Consider the following 15,842-nt stretch of genomic DNA (forward strand, 5'->3'; position numbering starts at 1 on the left):
GATTTTATTATTTTATTTTATTTTATTCATTTATTTTTGGCTGTGTTGGGTCTTTGTTGCTGCCTGCCAGCTTTCTCTAGTTGTGGCGAGCAGGGGCTACTCTTCGTTGCGGTGCACAGGCTTCTCATTGCAGTGGCTTTTCTTGTTGCGGAGCATGGGCTCTAGGCACATGGGCTTCACTAGTTGCAGCACGCGGTCTCAGTAGTTGTGGCTCACAGGCTCTAGAGCACAGGCTCAGTAGTTGTGGCGCACGGGTTTAGTTGCTTCATGGCATGTGGGATCTTCCCGGACCAGGGATCGAACCCGTGTGCCTTGCATTGGCAGGCGGATTCTTAACCACTGCGCCACCAGAGAAGCCCCAACAAAGAGGTTTTAAAATAGAAAAGATAAAACAACTAGAGTATCCATTCAGGTTGTACAACATTCACATAATAGGAGTATTAGGAAGAGGGAAGGGAGAAACAGAGGAAAAGTAATAATTTTTTAAAAATTCTTTTTTTATTGAGATTTAATTGACATTACAAGTTTCATGTGTACAATATAATGATTTGATATGTGTGTATATTATGAAGTGATCATCACAGTAAATCTAGTAAGTATGTCCAGCACCATACATAGTTACAGTTTTTTTCTTAAGATGAGAACTTTTAAGATTTACTCTCTTAACAACTCTCAAATACGCTATACAGCATTATTAGCTATAGTCATCAGGCTGTACATTTCATTCACAGGGCTTATGTATTGTATGAGTAGAAGTCCGTACCTTTTGACCATCATCAACCATTTTGTCCATGTCCCACCCCCCACCTCTGACAACCACCAATCTGTTCTCTGTATCTATGAGTCTGTTTTTTGTTTTAGGTTCTACATATAAGAAATAATTTTTAAAAACATTTTTTTTTAGCGGGGGGTGGTGGGAGAGATAAATCAGGAGTTTGGGATTAACATATACACACTACTGTATGTAAAATAGATAAACAAGGACCTGCTGTATAGCACAGGGAACTATATTCAATGTCTTGTAGTAATGTATAATGGAAAAGAATCTGAGAAAGAAATGTATACATATATATATATATATATATATATGTATGTATATATATATTTGTTGTTGTTGTTCCTAATACTATTTTATTTTTCCTTGATCAACTATTGCAGCATTTTGCAAATTTTGTTTGTTCAGAAAAGCAATTTTTGGTCTTGTTGATCTTTTATTGTTTCTTTGTTTTCTGTTCCATTAATTCCCGTGTTTATTTTTATTTGGCTTCTTCTAGTTACTTTGGGTTTTCTCTGTTCTTTATACAATTTGTTTGCATTAATTTTTGAATCTTTTAACACATGCATATGAAGTTATAATTTTTTCTCTTAAATGCTGCATTAATACATTCACCAAGTCTTGAAATCTTGTGTTTTCATTGCCATTTAGTTGCAAATATTTTGTAACCCATCATGATTTTTTTTTGTCCTTGAATTATTAAGATTTTTTTTTTAATTTCCAAATGTATAAAAGAGGAATGACAGTTGTTCGCATATTTTATATTATGTGGGTCATTGTGTTATATACAAATGTGTTTATAAATCATTTGTAGTTTGCTAGTGTGTATTTTTGTTTATTGTGAGTCTTTCTTTTGATATGGGCTACTTAGGTTTATTATTATAAATAAAATATATCCTGGGACCTTCCTGGTGGCACAGTGGTTAAGAATCCACCTGCCAATTCAGGGAACCCAGGTTTGAGTCCTGGTCTGGGAAGAAGCCACATGCCGTGGAGCAACTAAGCCCACACGCACAACTACTGAGCCTGTGTGCCACAATTACTGAAGCCCATGCACCTAGAGCCCATGCTCCTCAACAAGAGAAGCCACTGCAGTGAGAAGCCTGTGCACTGCAATGAAGAGCAGCCCCCGCTTTCTGCAACTAGAGAAAGCCTGCACACAGCAATGAAGACCCAATGCAGCCAAAAATAAATAAATTAACTAATTAAAAAATAAAATAAAATATATCCAAACATCTTAGAATTTCCTTCTGCCCTCTTACTTTGTGATTTATATTTACCAGACTTCCTTTTTTCTATTTTTCTGCCTTGGATTAAATAATTTTTCTTAATTACCTCCTTTCCTTTGTACTAATTTGAAAGGTATACATTCTATTTTTGTTCTCGGAATGATGAATATTAAATTTTTAATAACTGTTTTGATACATAGATATAATTACAATTCTATTTTTTTTTTTTTTTTTTTTTGCGGTACGCGGGCCTCTCACTGTTGTGGCCTCTCCCGTTGCGGAGCACAGGCTCCGGACGCCCAGGCTCAGCGGCCATGGCTCACGGGACTAGCCGCTCCGCGGCATGAGGAATCTTCCTGGACCGGGGCATGAACCCGTGTCCCCTGCGTCGGCAAGCGGACTCTCAATCACTGTGCCACCAGGGAAGCCCTTTACAATTCTATTTTTAATGTGCATACTAAACAAAATTTAATCTCTACCATTACTTGTAAATATTAGAAGGAAATTTAATACATGAACTTCAGTCGTACCCATCCTCTATGTTACTGTCTAAAGATTTTATTCCACTTTTTTGGCGGGAGGAACTCAACTGATCTCACCTTATTTTTAAACCTCTCTATTTAGTCATTAGTGTGGCTTTACCACATATACTCATTACTATTTCTGTTGACCCATAGTTACTGCTTTTTAATTATTTTTGCTTCTTGCATCTAAGTTCTTTCTGGATCCAATTACCTTTCCTTTAAGTAAATCCTTTAGTAGTTTTAAAATTTTATTTAACATCTTTACTGGAGTATAATTGCTTTACAGTGGTGTGTTAGTTTCTGCTTTATAACAAAGTGAATCAGTTATACATATACATATATCCCCATATCTCCTCCCTCTTGCATCTCCCTCCCACCCTCCCTATCCCACCCCTCTAGGTGGTCACTGAGCTGAGCTGATCTCCCTGTGGTATGCGGCTGCTTCCCACTAGCTAGCTATTTTACATTTGGTAGTATATATAAGTCCATGCCACTCTCTCACTTCGTCCCAGCTTACCCTTCCCCCTCTCCGTGTCCTCAAGTCCATTCTCTACGTCTGCGTCTTTATACCTGTCTAGTAGTTCTTTAATAAAGATCTGAATGTTAAGTTCAGTTATTTTTATTTTGTTATTGTTATTCAGTGATGTTTTAGATGGTTGTAGAATTCAAGATTGCCAGTTATTTTCCATCAGTAACTTGAAGATATGTTTCTATTGTCTTCTGACTTTTAATATTGCTGCTGGGAAGTCTGCTCTTGATTTAATATTGGTCCTTTATAAGGTAAATCCATCCTTTGTCTCTGGTTGCTTTAAAATTCTTCACTTTGGTATATGTTGATTTTATTACTCTAAGTGCAGTTTTATATTTATTTATCTCATAATATCAGAAGTTGGAGTATAATTTCACTCAAAGAACGTATGTCTTACCTCAGTTCTGGGAAGTTATAAGCTATTGTTTTCAAATAGCAAATTGTTTTCAAATTGCCTTTATCTTCCTTGGCTGCATTCTGTATAATATCCTCAGATTTGTCTTCTAGTTTGCAAATTTTCTTCAAATATTCCTAATGTGCTGTTAAACTTGTCCTAGAAGTTTTCAATTTCAGGGACAATATTTTTCATTTGCAAGTTCTGTTTGCTTCTTTCATACCTGTTTGTTCTATTTTCATTACCTTAGTTTTTCATTATGTATTTTAGCCTATCTTAGCTCTTTAAGTAAGCATGTTTTAAATTATTATAGTCTCTTTCAGATTGTTCTGTTATTTCAAATTCTTAATAGGCCAGTCCTCCTGTTTGTTGTGTCTGCTGACTGTTCTCCATACTGTAAGGAAGAAACATACATTGTATCCGCATGTGATTTGTAGTTTTTGTTTGTGTGCTCATCTTCAGCACGGATTATTTTTATGTGTGCATATGAGGAAATTTCATGTGTACTGGTTTGCAGAAGTAGAATTACTTGGAAGGGATACCTGAAGTTTAGGTTTCTCACGAGAGACGTTTTTTCTTCTCTTATCCAGAGCCCTAGGAGGAGACATGCTTCACTTTCTTGGAGTTGTGGACAGAGATTTTATGTGTCCATTTCACTGAGAGTGTAGCCCTTCTCAGGCTGTAATTGCATTTTCAGCTTTCACATCTGTACCTATATCAGCATTAAATTTCCAGTCTTTATCCTTTATATATAGTCTCTAATATATATATGTATAATATATAATATATTCATATATATAAAATTTCAGATACAGATATGGATATCTAGATAGATATATACCTTCATAGGTATACCTATATAGATATCTATATCTATATCTGAAAACTTTCCAAATAGCTTTTTGTCAGCTTTTAAGATTACTCTGGCTATAAATTGCTGATAAGGCTTTTCTTTTGCATAGGTTTTGAACTGATCTATGTACTTGAAACTTTTGTTTATTTGTTATATTTTTATCAAGCATTTTATGTGTTCATAGAATTTTGTCTGCTTATAAAATTGCTTGTTAAAGTTTGTAAAAACTTTAACCTATGCTGCTGAAAACAGAAAGCTAATTTCTTTTTATGTTTTTCTGTTTGTCTTATTTTACTGTAAGAGTTTGAAAGCTAGATATCCTATTTTTAATGTAACTCATGGTCACCATAATGATTTCCATAAGCATTTTCAAATGTTTATTCATATACTTTTGTTTAACAAAATTAATAGGAAAGTAATTTTTAAATTTCTCATTATGGAAGAATAGTGCTTATTCCCTCCATGTTGTGTATCCTAGTAATCATTAGTATAAAATGTGAACTTATATACTTCATTTTTACTTTTTATTCTGTTTTCCTTCTGTTGTAGTAACATTAAAAAATCTTACAACATTTTTTCGTGTGTTTTAGAAAACCCATTCTTTTTCATTTTTACCCTCAGGTTTCCTACTCCTGAGTTCTTAATTTTATTTGTCCATGTTCTGGAACATTTCTTTGAGTAATTCAGAAAACATGGCTAGATGGTATATTTACTTAGTTCTTACATATCTAGGAATGTCTCTTGGCTTCACAAGTGAACAACAGTTTACCAGGCTATAAAATTCTTAGGACATTGTGTTAGGTAGGTTCAAGCCAACTGCTGAAATAAAGAGGTCCAAAGTTACAGATCAAATAAGATAGAAATTGAATTCTCTGTAATCTGAGACTTATTATGTAACAGCAATGGATCTAGGCCTGATAGATGGCTTTGTTCCAGGGGGCCATCTAAGCTGGTGGGGCCACATATATCATCACATCATTTGGCTTCCATTTCTGTGTCCAAGGTGGATGCTGCAGTTGGCATTGTTTTTTAGCCAGTGGGAAGGGGAAAGAGGAAGTCCATTGCAAGTAGATTTACATGTAAGATAATGATCCATAAGTTTTATACAACACTTATATTCATATTCTGTTGTCTCAGGTTTGGCACATAACTACACCACTCTTAAGGGAGGCTGAACTTTGTTGAAGTTACTTTCTTTGTTTGAGTCCTTATTCTTTCCCTTGCTCCCCTCCTCCCTCCCTTTGAAATGTTAATTCATGCCATTTTCAACTTTTCTTTAAAATGGAAGTTTTATTTATTTATTTTTTAAATTTTCTCTCTTTTTTTCAGACATTTTAAAAAATATATAAATTTATTTATTTTTGACTGAGTTGGGTCTTTGTTGCTGTGTGCAGGCTTTCTGTAGTTGCGGCGAGTGGGGCTTACTCTTCGTTGTGGCTCACAGGCTCTAGGCGCATGGGCTTCAGTAGTTGTGGCACACGGGCTTAGTTGCTCCACGGCATGTGGGATCTTCCCAGACCAGGGCTTGAACTCGTGTCTCCTGCATTGGCAGGCAGATTCTTAACCACTGCATCACTTCCAGTTCCCTAAATTGGAAGTTTTATATCTTAATTTTATGTATTCATTTTATATCAAGGATATTAACTCTCTGTCATGTTTCTGGAAAATCTTTTTTTAAACAATTTTGATATTTGCCTTTTAAATCTGTAGATCATGTTTTTAGTACTTTTCCTTTTTAGTACCTTTCCTTCCCTTTATTCATATAGTTTATATTCTAACATATAGATTAATTTCTTCTCTTATATTGACTTAATAATTATTACATCTAACTACCTTTATACAAATGTATGGCCTTTCATTACAACTCTTTGCCTGTTCCCATTAGCTGTCTTTAATAGCTGAAAAACTTTTATATCATCACCAGGGAGCTTATAGAAGATACTGATATCAGAGCTTAAGGAAAATGATGGCTTTGCCTAGGTGCCCTCCTCTAGAGTTGATGTAGATTAAGTTGCCTAGAGTGGCTTCCTCTATAGTGAATGTAAGTTAGACACTGTGTGGTTTAACAAAGAGAACCCCAGAAAAGTAGCTGAGGTCATTGAAAGAACAGATAATTAGCTGCCATAATTTCAATTAGGGATTTTACATGCCTTATTATAGAAAATATGTTTGGATTATTTGTATAGGATTTTAGAAGTAGCTTTAATGTGTAATTACCTTAAAAGTCAGTTTGTTAACTAGGAAATGAGAGATAAATAACTTAGTTGCTAATACTGTTTTTGAAGGGAGAAATTCAGAAATTATATTTTTTGAGAAGTTAAAGGAAGACAGTATTCCTGCTCCTCGCTCTGTCGGCAATATTAAAATCAACTTTACCCCTCGAGTATTCCCAACTGCTCTCCGGGAATCACAGGTAGCAGCAGAAGAGGAGGTTAGTATACTTGCTGTTAGTTACAGTGACCACAATGAAAATATTTTTTATTCCATATATTGAAACTGTTACTGGGTCTGAATTTTTAAAGTATTCATTAGGCTAAAGATATTACTTCATGAAAAAATTTAATATTTCCTTTTGATAAAAATATATTTTGCAGGATTTTTATTTCTTTTTTGGCTCCAGAATGCTGATGAGAAAACACTGGTTTAATATCCAGTGTTGTTGCTTATCCCAGGAGATAAAATGTTGCATGTGCATTTATTTTATCAAATACATCATTTTCCATAATAGATTTGTAAACTTTGGGTCGGTGTATGTCGCGGTAAGAAAAGATTTGTAAATTTATTATTTTATTACAATTAATTATTAATATCAAGTATTTCTAATGTGACATTTGGCATTAATATCTTTCATTCATTTATAAATTCCTGAGCTCTGGGATTTTGAATATTGTATATTTAGTTGTGTAAGCACTAAGAACTGCTTTTTTTTTTTTTTTTTACTGTAAGGTGTGAACTGATACCTCAATTGAAAAGTTGTGGAAATAATTGAATCTCCTTAAGATATAATGACACTTAATAAATATTAATTTTTTCTTATTATTAACAGCATATTTCTATATTTTATTATTTATAAAAGTACCTCTGTAACTATAAAATTATAATTTTAAAAATCATTTATATATTTTTATAATGTAAAATATATATATATACATTATAAACAAGAAAAATAAAACAATATTCACATGAACTCCCAGAAATTTGGATGAAATTTGGACTAGAAATTTTTATACATTTGATCTTAATCAGCTAGTGAAGTTTAAAAAAAAGCTTAAAAATGTATAAAAACTAGAAGTTTAAAATCACCACCATCAATTATTTTATCAGTCTGCTCAGACTGCTATAACAAAGTACATAGACTGGGTGGCTTAAAGAACAGGCAATTATTTCTCACAGTTCTGGAGGCTGGGAAGTCCAGGGTCAGGATGCTGGGGTGTGGTGGGGTGGGGTGCCAGCATGCCCTCTGGTCTCTTCCTCTTCTTATAAGGACACTAATCTTATGATGGGAGTCTCATCCTCATAACCTCATCCAAGCTTAATTATCGCCCAAAGGCCCCATCTCCAAATACCATCACATTGGTGATTAGGGCTTCAACATATGAATTTTGGAGGACACAGACATTCAGTCCATAACATAGTATTTCCATCTTGTATAGGAAGATGGAAAATCTAAAAGTAACTTTTGATAAAACAAGACTTTTGTGTCCTTCATTGAACTTCATTCTCATTTCAGTGGCTACATAAACAAGCAGAGGCACGAAGAGCAATGAATACTGACATTGCTGAACTTTGTGATTTAAAAGAAGAGGAAAAGAACCCAGAATGGTTGAAGGACAAAGGAAAGTAAGTTGTTTGAACTCTGCCCATGAGATTTATAATAAATTTATGTAGATATTAATACTTACATATTTTCCAGTTATCTTGACATGTGTGTGTGTGAGTTTGGGGGAGAAATAATGCAAATATGCCAATTCTGTAGGTAGTGCTTCCATATTGAAAAAGTCAGATCTTATAACAAATAAGACTCTTATTTTTATTGCTTTTGTATTTATATGTCATGGAAATGAAAAATATCACGTCTTTTGGATTGCTTATCAAAATCCCTTTTAAAATCACTTAACGTTTAACATAAGTCCTTCATACTACTTCCCTTAAAATCTTGGTTCTTTGGGGACTTCCCTGATGGCACAGTGGTTGGGAGTCCGCCTGCCAGTGCAGGGGACATGGGTTCGAGCCCTGGTCCAGGGGGATCCCACATACCGCGGAGCAACTAAGCTCGTGCGCCACGGCAGCTGAGCCTGTGCTCTAGGGCCCATGAGCCACGGCTGCTGAAGCCCGCGTGCCACAACTGCTGAGGCCCCAGTGCCTGGAGCCCATGCTCCGCAACAAGAGAAGCCACAGCAGTGAGGAGTCTGCACAACGCAACGAAGAGTGGCCCCCGCTCGCCAGAACTAGGGAGGGGCCTGTGTGCAGAAACAAAGACCCAACACAGCCAAAAATAAATAATAAATAAATTTATTAGAAAAAAAATCATGGTTCTTTAAAACTAGAGCTACTTTGGTTAGTCATATCCATCTTTAAAAGATTATCAAATTATCATTTTATATCCAGACAATCCTTTTATTTATTTATATGTGGCTCTATGTGTAAAATTTAGACAGTTAACAACAATGAATTCTGCTATATTCTGTGGTAATTCGAGTTCATATTTTGAAGCAATTTTGTAGATATTATTTATCTCATTTTATACACTTTTGTATTATTTTCCTATTGCTGCCATGGCAAACTACCACAAACTTAGTGGCTTAAAACAATACAAATTTATTATCTTATAGTTCTGGAGGTCAGAAGTCTAAAATGGGTTTTTCTGGGCTAAAATCAAGATATCAGTTGCAATCCTTCTGGAGGCTGTAAGGGAGAATCTATTTTCTTGGGTTTTCCAGCTTTTAGACTGCCCACATTCCTTGGCTTATGGCCCCCAACCAGCAGTTGCATCACTCTGAACTTTGCTTCCATAGTCACCTCTCCTTGTCTGACTCTGGCTCTCCTGCCTCCCTCTTTCTTTTATAAGTGCCATTGTAATTACATTAGTCCCACTTGTATAATCCAGGATAATCTCCTACTGCAAGATCCTTGACTTAATCACATCTGCAAGGTTCTTTCTAACTAACCATTTTAGTTAATATATTCCCAGGTTTTGGGGATTAGGATGTGGACATCTTTGGTGGGGAGATTTATCTGTCTAACCACAAAATCTGTGTTTTTCTTTTCTCATCTTCTCTCTGTTCATCCTTGGTCTTTTCTCGTATCTGATAACAACACCAGAGATTGATTTGTGGAGTTGAGCTGGAGTTAACAATTTTTCTGTAGTTCAGAAGCCTGGGGCTGACAGGTTTGTTCCTCTTACTCCCAACAAAAATCCCCTCTCCTTCTTCTCCATCTATTAAACCATTAAATAAATATCTGTTGATTACTTGTGGTTTGTCAGACTGTAGGCTAGGCTCTGAGCTACAGAGATCAGTAGAGAAGAGGGACATATACAAGTACTTATAACACTGTGTGGGAAGTACAATACATAGAAAATACAAATACTTATAACACTGTGTGGGAAGTACAATACATAGAAAGAACAAGGTAAAATGAGAGTACAGAAGAGGGGCACCTAACCTTAAAGGAAGAAAGGTAGTTTCAGGAAGAGCTTCCTAAAGAATATAGCACTTGAGCTCCTCTTAATGATAAGAAGGAGTTTCAGGAGGAAGGACAGAAAGGCAATAGCAGAGGAGACGGTATGAGCAAAAGCTCAGAGACAAGAATACTGTGATATATAGGTCAGGAACTGGGTAGTTTATTGCTTCCTAAAACATAAATTTGGTGCTAGGAATAATGCCAAATGAACCTAGAAAAATAGGCAGTGGCCTTGTGTTATTCTTATATTTTATTCTGTAAGGTGGGGAAAAATGTGTTGCAGAAACTATGGCAGAGGTCTTGAACCATTATGACATTGTTATAGGGTGAAGAGGAGAGCAGTGTGAGAAATATTCAGGAGGTAAAATAGGGAGGACTTCTTGAGTGATTGTTGGGGAGTGAGAGAAGAGTAGTTGTGGGCGACTTTGGGTTTCTCATTTCAATGATTGATTATATGATGCCACCAACTGAATTAGAGAACTCTAGAAGAGGGCCATTTAGGAGGGAATGTAGGTAAGTTCAGTTTTGAATATGTTAAGTTTGAGCTGCCTCTTGGTCAGTCTGGCTGACAGTGTCCAGCAAGTTTGAAACTCAGGGGAGAGGCCAACAGTGTATTAATGGATTTGGAGGTTATCAGCATTTATGTAGCAGGTGATTTACAAGAGTAGGTGAGATATCTGAAAAGAGCACGTAGACCAGAGGAGTAGTGGCCTGAGGATAAAACCCTGTGACCTACCAACATTTGAAGACCTGGTAAAATAAAGGAGTACATAAAAATACTCCCAGAAGCCAATGGAATAGAAACTTTCAGAGATTTTGTTTTGTTTTGTTCTTCTTTAAGAATAGAAAAGGTTTGAATAGATGTGCAGATGAGACAGAAGAGGTGGCTGTACTGTCCTCAAGAAGAGTGGAGAAAATTGGGTCAAGGCCAAAGGTAGATGGTTTATCCCGATTTTGTTTTGTTTTTCCTCTTGTTAAAAGTTGCATTCATTTTCACACTTTATGATAAAGATATATCTTTTGAAAAAAATTTACACTGCACATCAAGTCAAAGTCCCCCTTGGTTTTTTTGTTTTTTGTTTTTTTTAACATCTTTATTATAAGTGCTTTACAATGGTGTGTTAGTTTCTGGTTTATAACAAAGTGAATCAGTTATACATATACATATGTTCCCATATCTCTTCTCTCTGGCATCCCCCTCCCTCCCACCATCCTATCCCACCCCTCTAGTTGGTGACAAATCACCGAGCTAATCTCCCCGTGCTATGCGGCTGCTTCCAACTAGCTATCTGTTTTACGTTTGGAAGTGTATATATGTCCATGCCACTCTCTCACTTTGTCACAGCTTACCCTTCCTCCTCCTCATATCATCAAGTCCATTCTCTAGTAGGTCTGTGTCTTTATTCCTGTCTTGCTACTAGGTTCTTCGTGACCTTTTTTTTTTTTCTTAGATTCCATATATATGTGTTAGCATACAGTATTTGTCTTTCTTTTTCTGACTTACTTCACTCTGTATGACAGACTCTGGGTTCATCCACCTCACTACAAATAACTCAATTTCGTATCTTTTTATGGCTGAGTAATATTCCATTGTATATATGTGCCACATCTTCTTTTTTTTTTTTTTTGCCACTTTAACTATTTTAATTTTTTTTATTTTTTTATTTTTTTAAACATCTTTATTGGGGTATAATTGCTTTACAATGGTGTGTTAGTTTCTGCTTTATAACAAAGTGAATCAGCTATACATATACATATGTTCCCATATGTCTTCCCTCTTGCGTCTCCCTCCCTCCCACTCTCCCCATCCACATCTTCTTTATCCATTCATCTGTTGAATGGACACTTAGGTTGCTTTCATGTCCTGGCTATTGTAAATAGAGCTGCAATGAACATTTTGGTACTTGACTCTTTTTGAATTATGGTTTTCTCAGGGTATGTGCCCATCAGTGGGAGTGATGGGTCATATGGTAGTTCTATTTTTAGTTTTTTAAGGAACCTCCATGCTGTTCTCCACAGTGGCTGTATCAATTTACATTCCCATCAACAGTGCAAGAGGGTTCCCTTTTCTCCACACCCTCTCCAGCATTTATTGTTGCTAGATTTTTTGATGATGGCCATTCTGACTGGTGTGAGATGATATCTCATTGTAGGTTTTTTTTTTTTTTTTTTTGCGGTACGCGGGCCTCTCATTGTTGTGGCCTCTCCCGTTGTGGAGCACAGGCTCCAGACACGCAGGCTCAGTGGCCATGGCTCACGGGCCCAGCCGCTTCACGGCATGTGGCATCTTCCCGGACTGGGGCACGAACCGGTGTCCCCTGCATTGGCAGGCAGACTCTTAACCACTGCGCCACCAGGGAAGCCCTCATTGTAGTTTTGATTTGCATTTCTCTAATGATTAATGATGTTGAGCATTCTTTCATGTGTTTGTTGGCAATCTGTATATCTTCTTTGGAGAACTGTCTATTTAGGTCTTCTGCCCATTTTTGGATTGGGTTGTTTGTTTTTTTGTTATTGAGCTGCTTGTAAATTTTGGAGATTAATCCTTTGTCAGTTGCTTTGTTTGCAAATATTTTCTCCTATTCTAAGGGTTGTCTTTTGGTCTTGTTTATGGTTTCCTTTGCTGTGCAAAAGCTTTGAAGTTTCATTAGGTCCCCTTTGTTTATTTTCGTTTTTATTTCCATTTCTCTAGGAGGTGGGTCAAAAAGGATCTTGCTGTGATTTATGTCACAGTGTGTTCTGCCTGTGTTTTCCTCTAAGAGTTTCATAGTGTCTGGCCTTACATTTAGGTCTTTAATCCATTTTGAGCTTATTTTTGTGTATGGTGTTAGGGAGTGTTCTAATTTCATACTTTTACATGTAACTGTCTAGTTTTCCCAGCACCACTTATTGAAGAGGCTGTCTTTTCTCCACTGTATATTCTTGCCTCCTTTATCAAAGATAAGGTGACCATATGTATGTGGGTTTATCTCTGGGCTTTCTATCCTGTTACATTGATCTATATATCTGTTTTTGTGCCAGTACCATACTGTCTTGATGACTGTAGCTTTGTAGTATAATCTGAAGTCAGGGAGCCTGATTCCTCCAGCTCTGTTTTTCATTCTCAAGATTGCTTTGGCTATTAGGCATCTTTTGTGTTTCCATACAAATTGTGAAATTTTTGGTTCTAGTTCTGTGAAAAATGCCAGTGGTAGTTTGATAGGGTTTGCATTGAATGTGTAGATTGCTTTGGGTAGTAGAGTCATTTTCACAATGTTGATTCTTCCAGTCCAAGAACGTGGTATATCTCTCCATCTATTTGTATCATCTTTAATTTCTTTCATCAGTGTCTTATAATTTTCTGCATACAGGTCTTTCGTCTCCTTAGGTAGCTTTATTCCTAGATATTTTATTCTTTTTGTTGCAGTGGTAAATGGAAGTGTTTTCTTAATTTCACTTTCAGATTTTTCATCATTAGTGTATAGGAATGCCAGAGATTTCTGTGCATTAATTTTGTATCCTGCTACTTTACCAAATTCATTGATTAGCTCTAGTAGTTTTCTTGTAGCATCTTTAGGAGTCTCTATGTATAATATCATGTCATCTGCAAACAGTGACATCTTTACTTCTTCTTTTCCAATTTGGATTCCTTTTACTTCTTTTTCTTCTCTGATTGCTGTGGCTAGAACTTCCAAAACTATGTTGAGTAAGAGTGGTGAGAGTGGGGAATGTTGTCTTGTTCCTGATCTTAGTGGAAATGGTTTCAGTTTTTCACCATTGAGGATGATGTTTGCTGTGGGTTTGTCGTATATGGCCTTTATTATGTTGAGGAAAGTTCCCTCTATGCCTACTTTCTGGAGGGTTTTTATCAGAAATGGGTGTTGAATTTTGTCGAAAGCTTTCTCTGCATCTATTGAGATGATCATATGGTTTTTCTCCTTCAACTTGTTAATTTGGTGTATCATGTCAATTGATTTGCGTATATTGAAGAATCCTTGCATTCCTGGAATAAACCCCACTTGATCATGGTGTATGATCCTTTTAATGTGCTGTTGGATTCTGTTTGCTAGTATTTTTTTGAGGATTTTGCATCTATGTTCATCAGTGATATTGGCCTGTAGGTTTTTTTGTGACATCTTTGTCTAGTTTTGGTATCAGGGTGATGGTGGCCTCATAGAATGAGTTTGGGAGTGTTCCTCCCTCTGCTATGTTTTGCAAGAGTTTGAGGATAGGTGTTAGCTCTTCTCTAAATGTTTGAAAGAATTTGCCTGTGAAGCCATCTGGTCCTGGGCTTTTGTTTGTTGGAAGATTTTTAATCACAGTTTCAATTTCAGTGCTTGTGATTTGTCAGTTCCTATTTTCTATTTCTTCCTGGTTCAGTCTCGGCAGGTTGTGGATTTCTAAGAATTTGTTCATTTCTTCCAGGTTATCCATCTTATTGGCATGGAGTTGCTTGTAGTAATCTCTCATGATATTTTGTATTTCTGCAGTGTCAGTTGTTACTTCTCCTTTTTCATTTCTAATTTTATTGATTTGAGTCTTCTCCCTTGTTTTCTTTTTTTTTTTTAATTTTTTAGCGGTACACGGGCCTCTCACTGTTGTGGCGTCTCCCGTTGCGGAGCACAGGCTCTGGACGCGCAGGCTCGGTAGCCATGGCTCATGGGCCCAACCTCTCCACAGCATGTGGGATCTTCTTGGACCGGGGCACGAACCCTGGAAGGACTGGGGTGGGAGTTGGAGTCAGTTATGGCAGAGCAGGAATAAGAAAGTGCAAAGGAATAGAGGGGAATGAGTAGGAAAGACCAGCAAATACGAACTTTCATGTGAGGAAAAAGAAGAAGCATGCTTTTTGATCAGCCCAAAGATAGCAGGTTGATGGAGATGATTAGAAAGTCCTTGGCATAAGATGTTTTTGGTGCTGGGACTGGCTAAACATCTTAGACAGTGTTTGGTCTGGTCTTATTTTTGATATACCAATGCTGTGATTTCGATTTAAGTGTGGAAAGAGCAGATAAGATCATTGAGCTGAGGTTGGCATTTGACAAGTACAGCAAAAGACGTGTGTGTGCGTGTGCGTGTGACTGCTGGCAAAAGCAATGAATTGCCAGCAACCTCGTGCAAAAGTGTACTTGGTTGCAGTCAGGTGTGACTGGTAGATTGTAATCACTTCAGTCTCTGTTGTTTTTTGTACCTTTTTGCCTCACTGCCTCCAATTAGGTAGAATAAGAAAGAGAAGCAAAATAGGAGAAGAAAAGAGTTAAAAATGAGGAGAGATGGAAGAAAACTTAGTAACTAGTGACACCCAGGGAAACAAAGTACAGTTAATCATAGTGCCAAGTACAAACAGATAAAAGGAAAGGTACTAATTATTAGAGAGAAATGTATCCTCTCTGGCAATGTAGTGCAGTACAAAAGACAGAAACAGACATAATAGAACCCATTCAGAAGCAGTGTTGAATTTAAGCCAAAAGATAAAATACTTTCATCTCCAGAGGCTTTGTTTCATGCTAGCCTTCTATATTTACACAGGCAAAAACAATCCAACTGTCCTTTATTGTTTTTAAACCTGTGGGTAGAAGTGGACAAGACTTCCAAAAGAGCAATAGTTTGAGAAAACTGTTTATGGGATTGTATCTACTCAAAAGAGACTCTTAGAAAAAGCCATAGAATGTTTTCATCTTTTTAACCTAGCATTCTACTGCCAAGTCTTAGTTTTAAATGCCAAATCTACCTTTCAGGAAAATTTATAAGCTTAGGTAATTTTATTTGCTCATGAGAACATTTTACCGTTGGCAATTAACATTGTACCAGATAGCTTTTTACTGAGAACATCTCACGTAAAACAGAGTTTCTGTGCTCTAATTTATATATTCGCAT

The 15,842-nt window shown here is 36.5% G+C and overlaps 1 protein-coding gene across 3 annotated transcripts in view; it reads left to right on the forward strand.

The window, feature by feature from the left end:
* Window positions 1–15,842, forward strand: part of DNAAF4 (dynein axonemal assembly factor 4) — an 86,849-nt gene that overhangs the window by 60,345 nt on the left and 10,662 nt on the right. For all 3 annotated transcript variants that reach the window (XM_032624053.1, XM_032624054.1, XM_032624055.1), the window contains exons 5-6: window positions 6,590–6,735; window positions 8,035–8,144. In XM_032624053.1, coding sequence (XP_032479944.1) covers window positions 6,590–6,735; window positions 8,035–8,144 — 256 coding nt within the window. The remainder of the gene's footprint in view (window positions 1–6,589; window positions 6,736–8,034; window positions 8,145–15,842) is intronic.

Source organism: Phocoena sinus, chromosome 2 (assembly GCF_008692025.1).
Source record: "Phocoena sinus isolate mPhoSin1 chromosome 2, mPhoSin1.pri, whole genome shotgun sequence".
NCBI lineage: Eukaryota > Metazoa > Chordata > Mammalia > Artiodactyla > Phocoenidae > Phocoena > Phocoena sinus.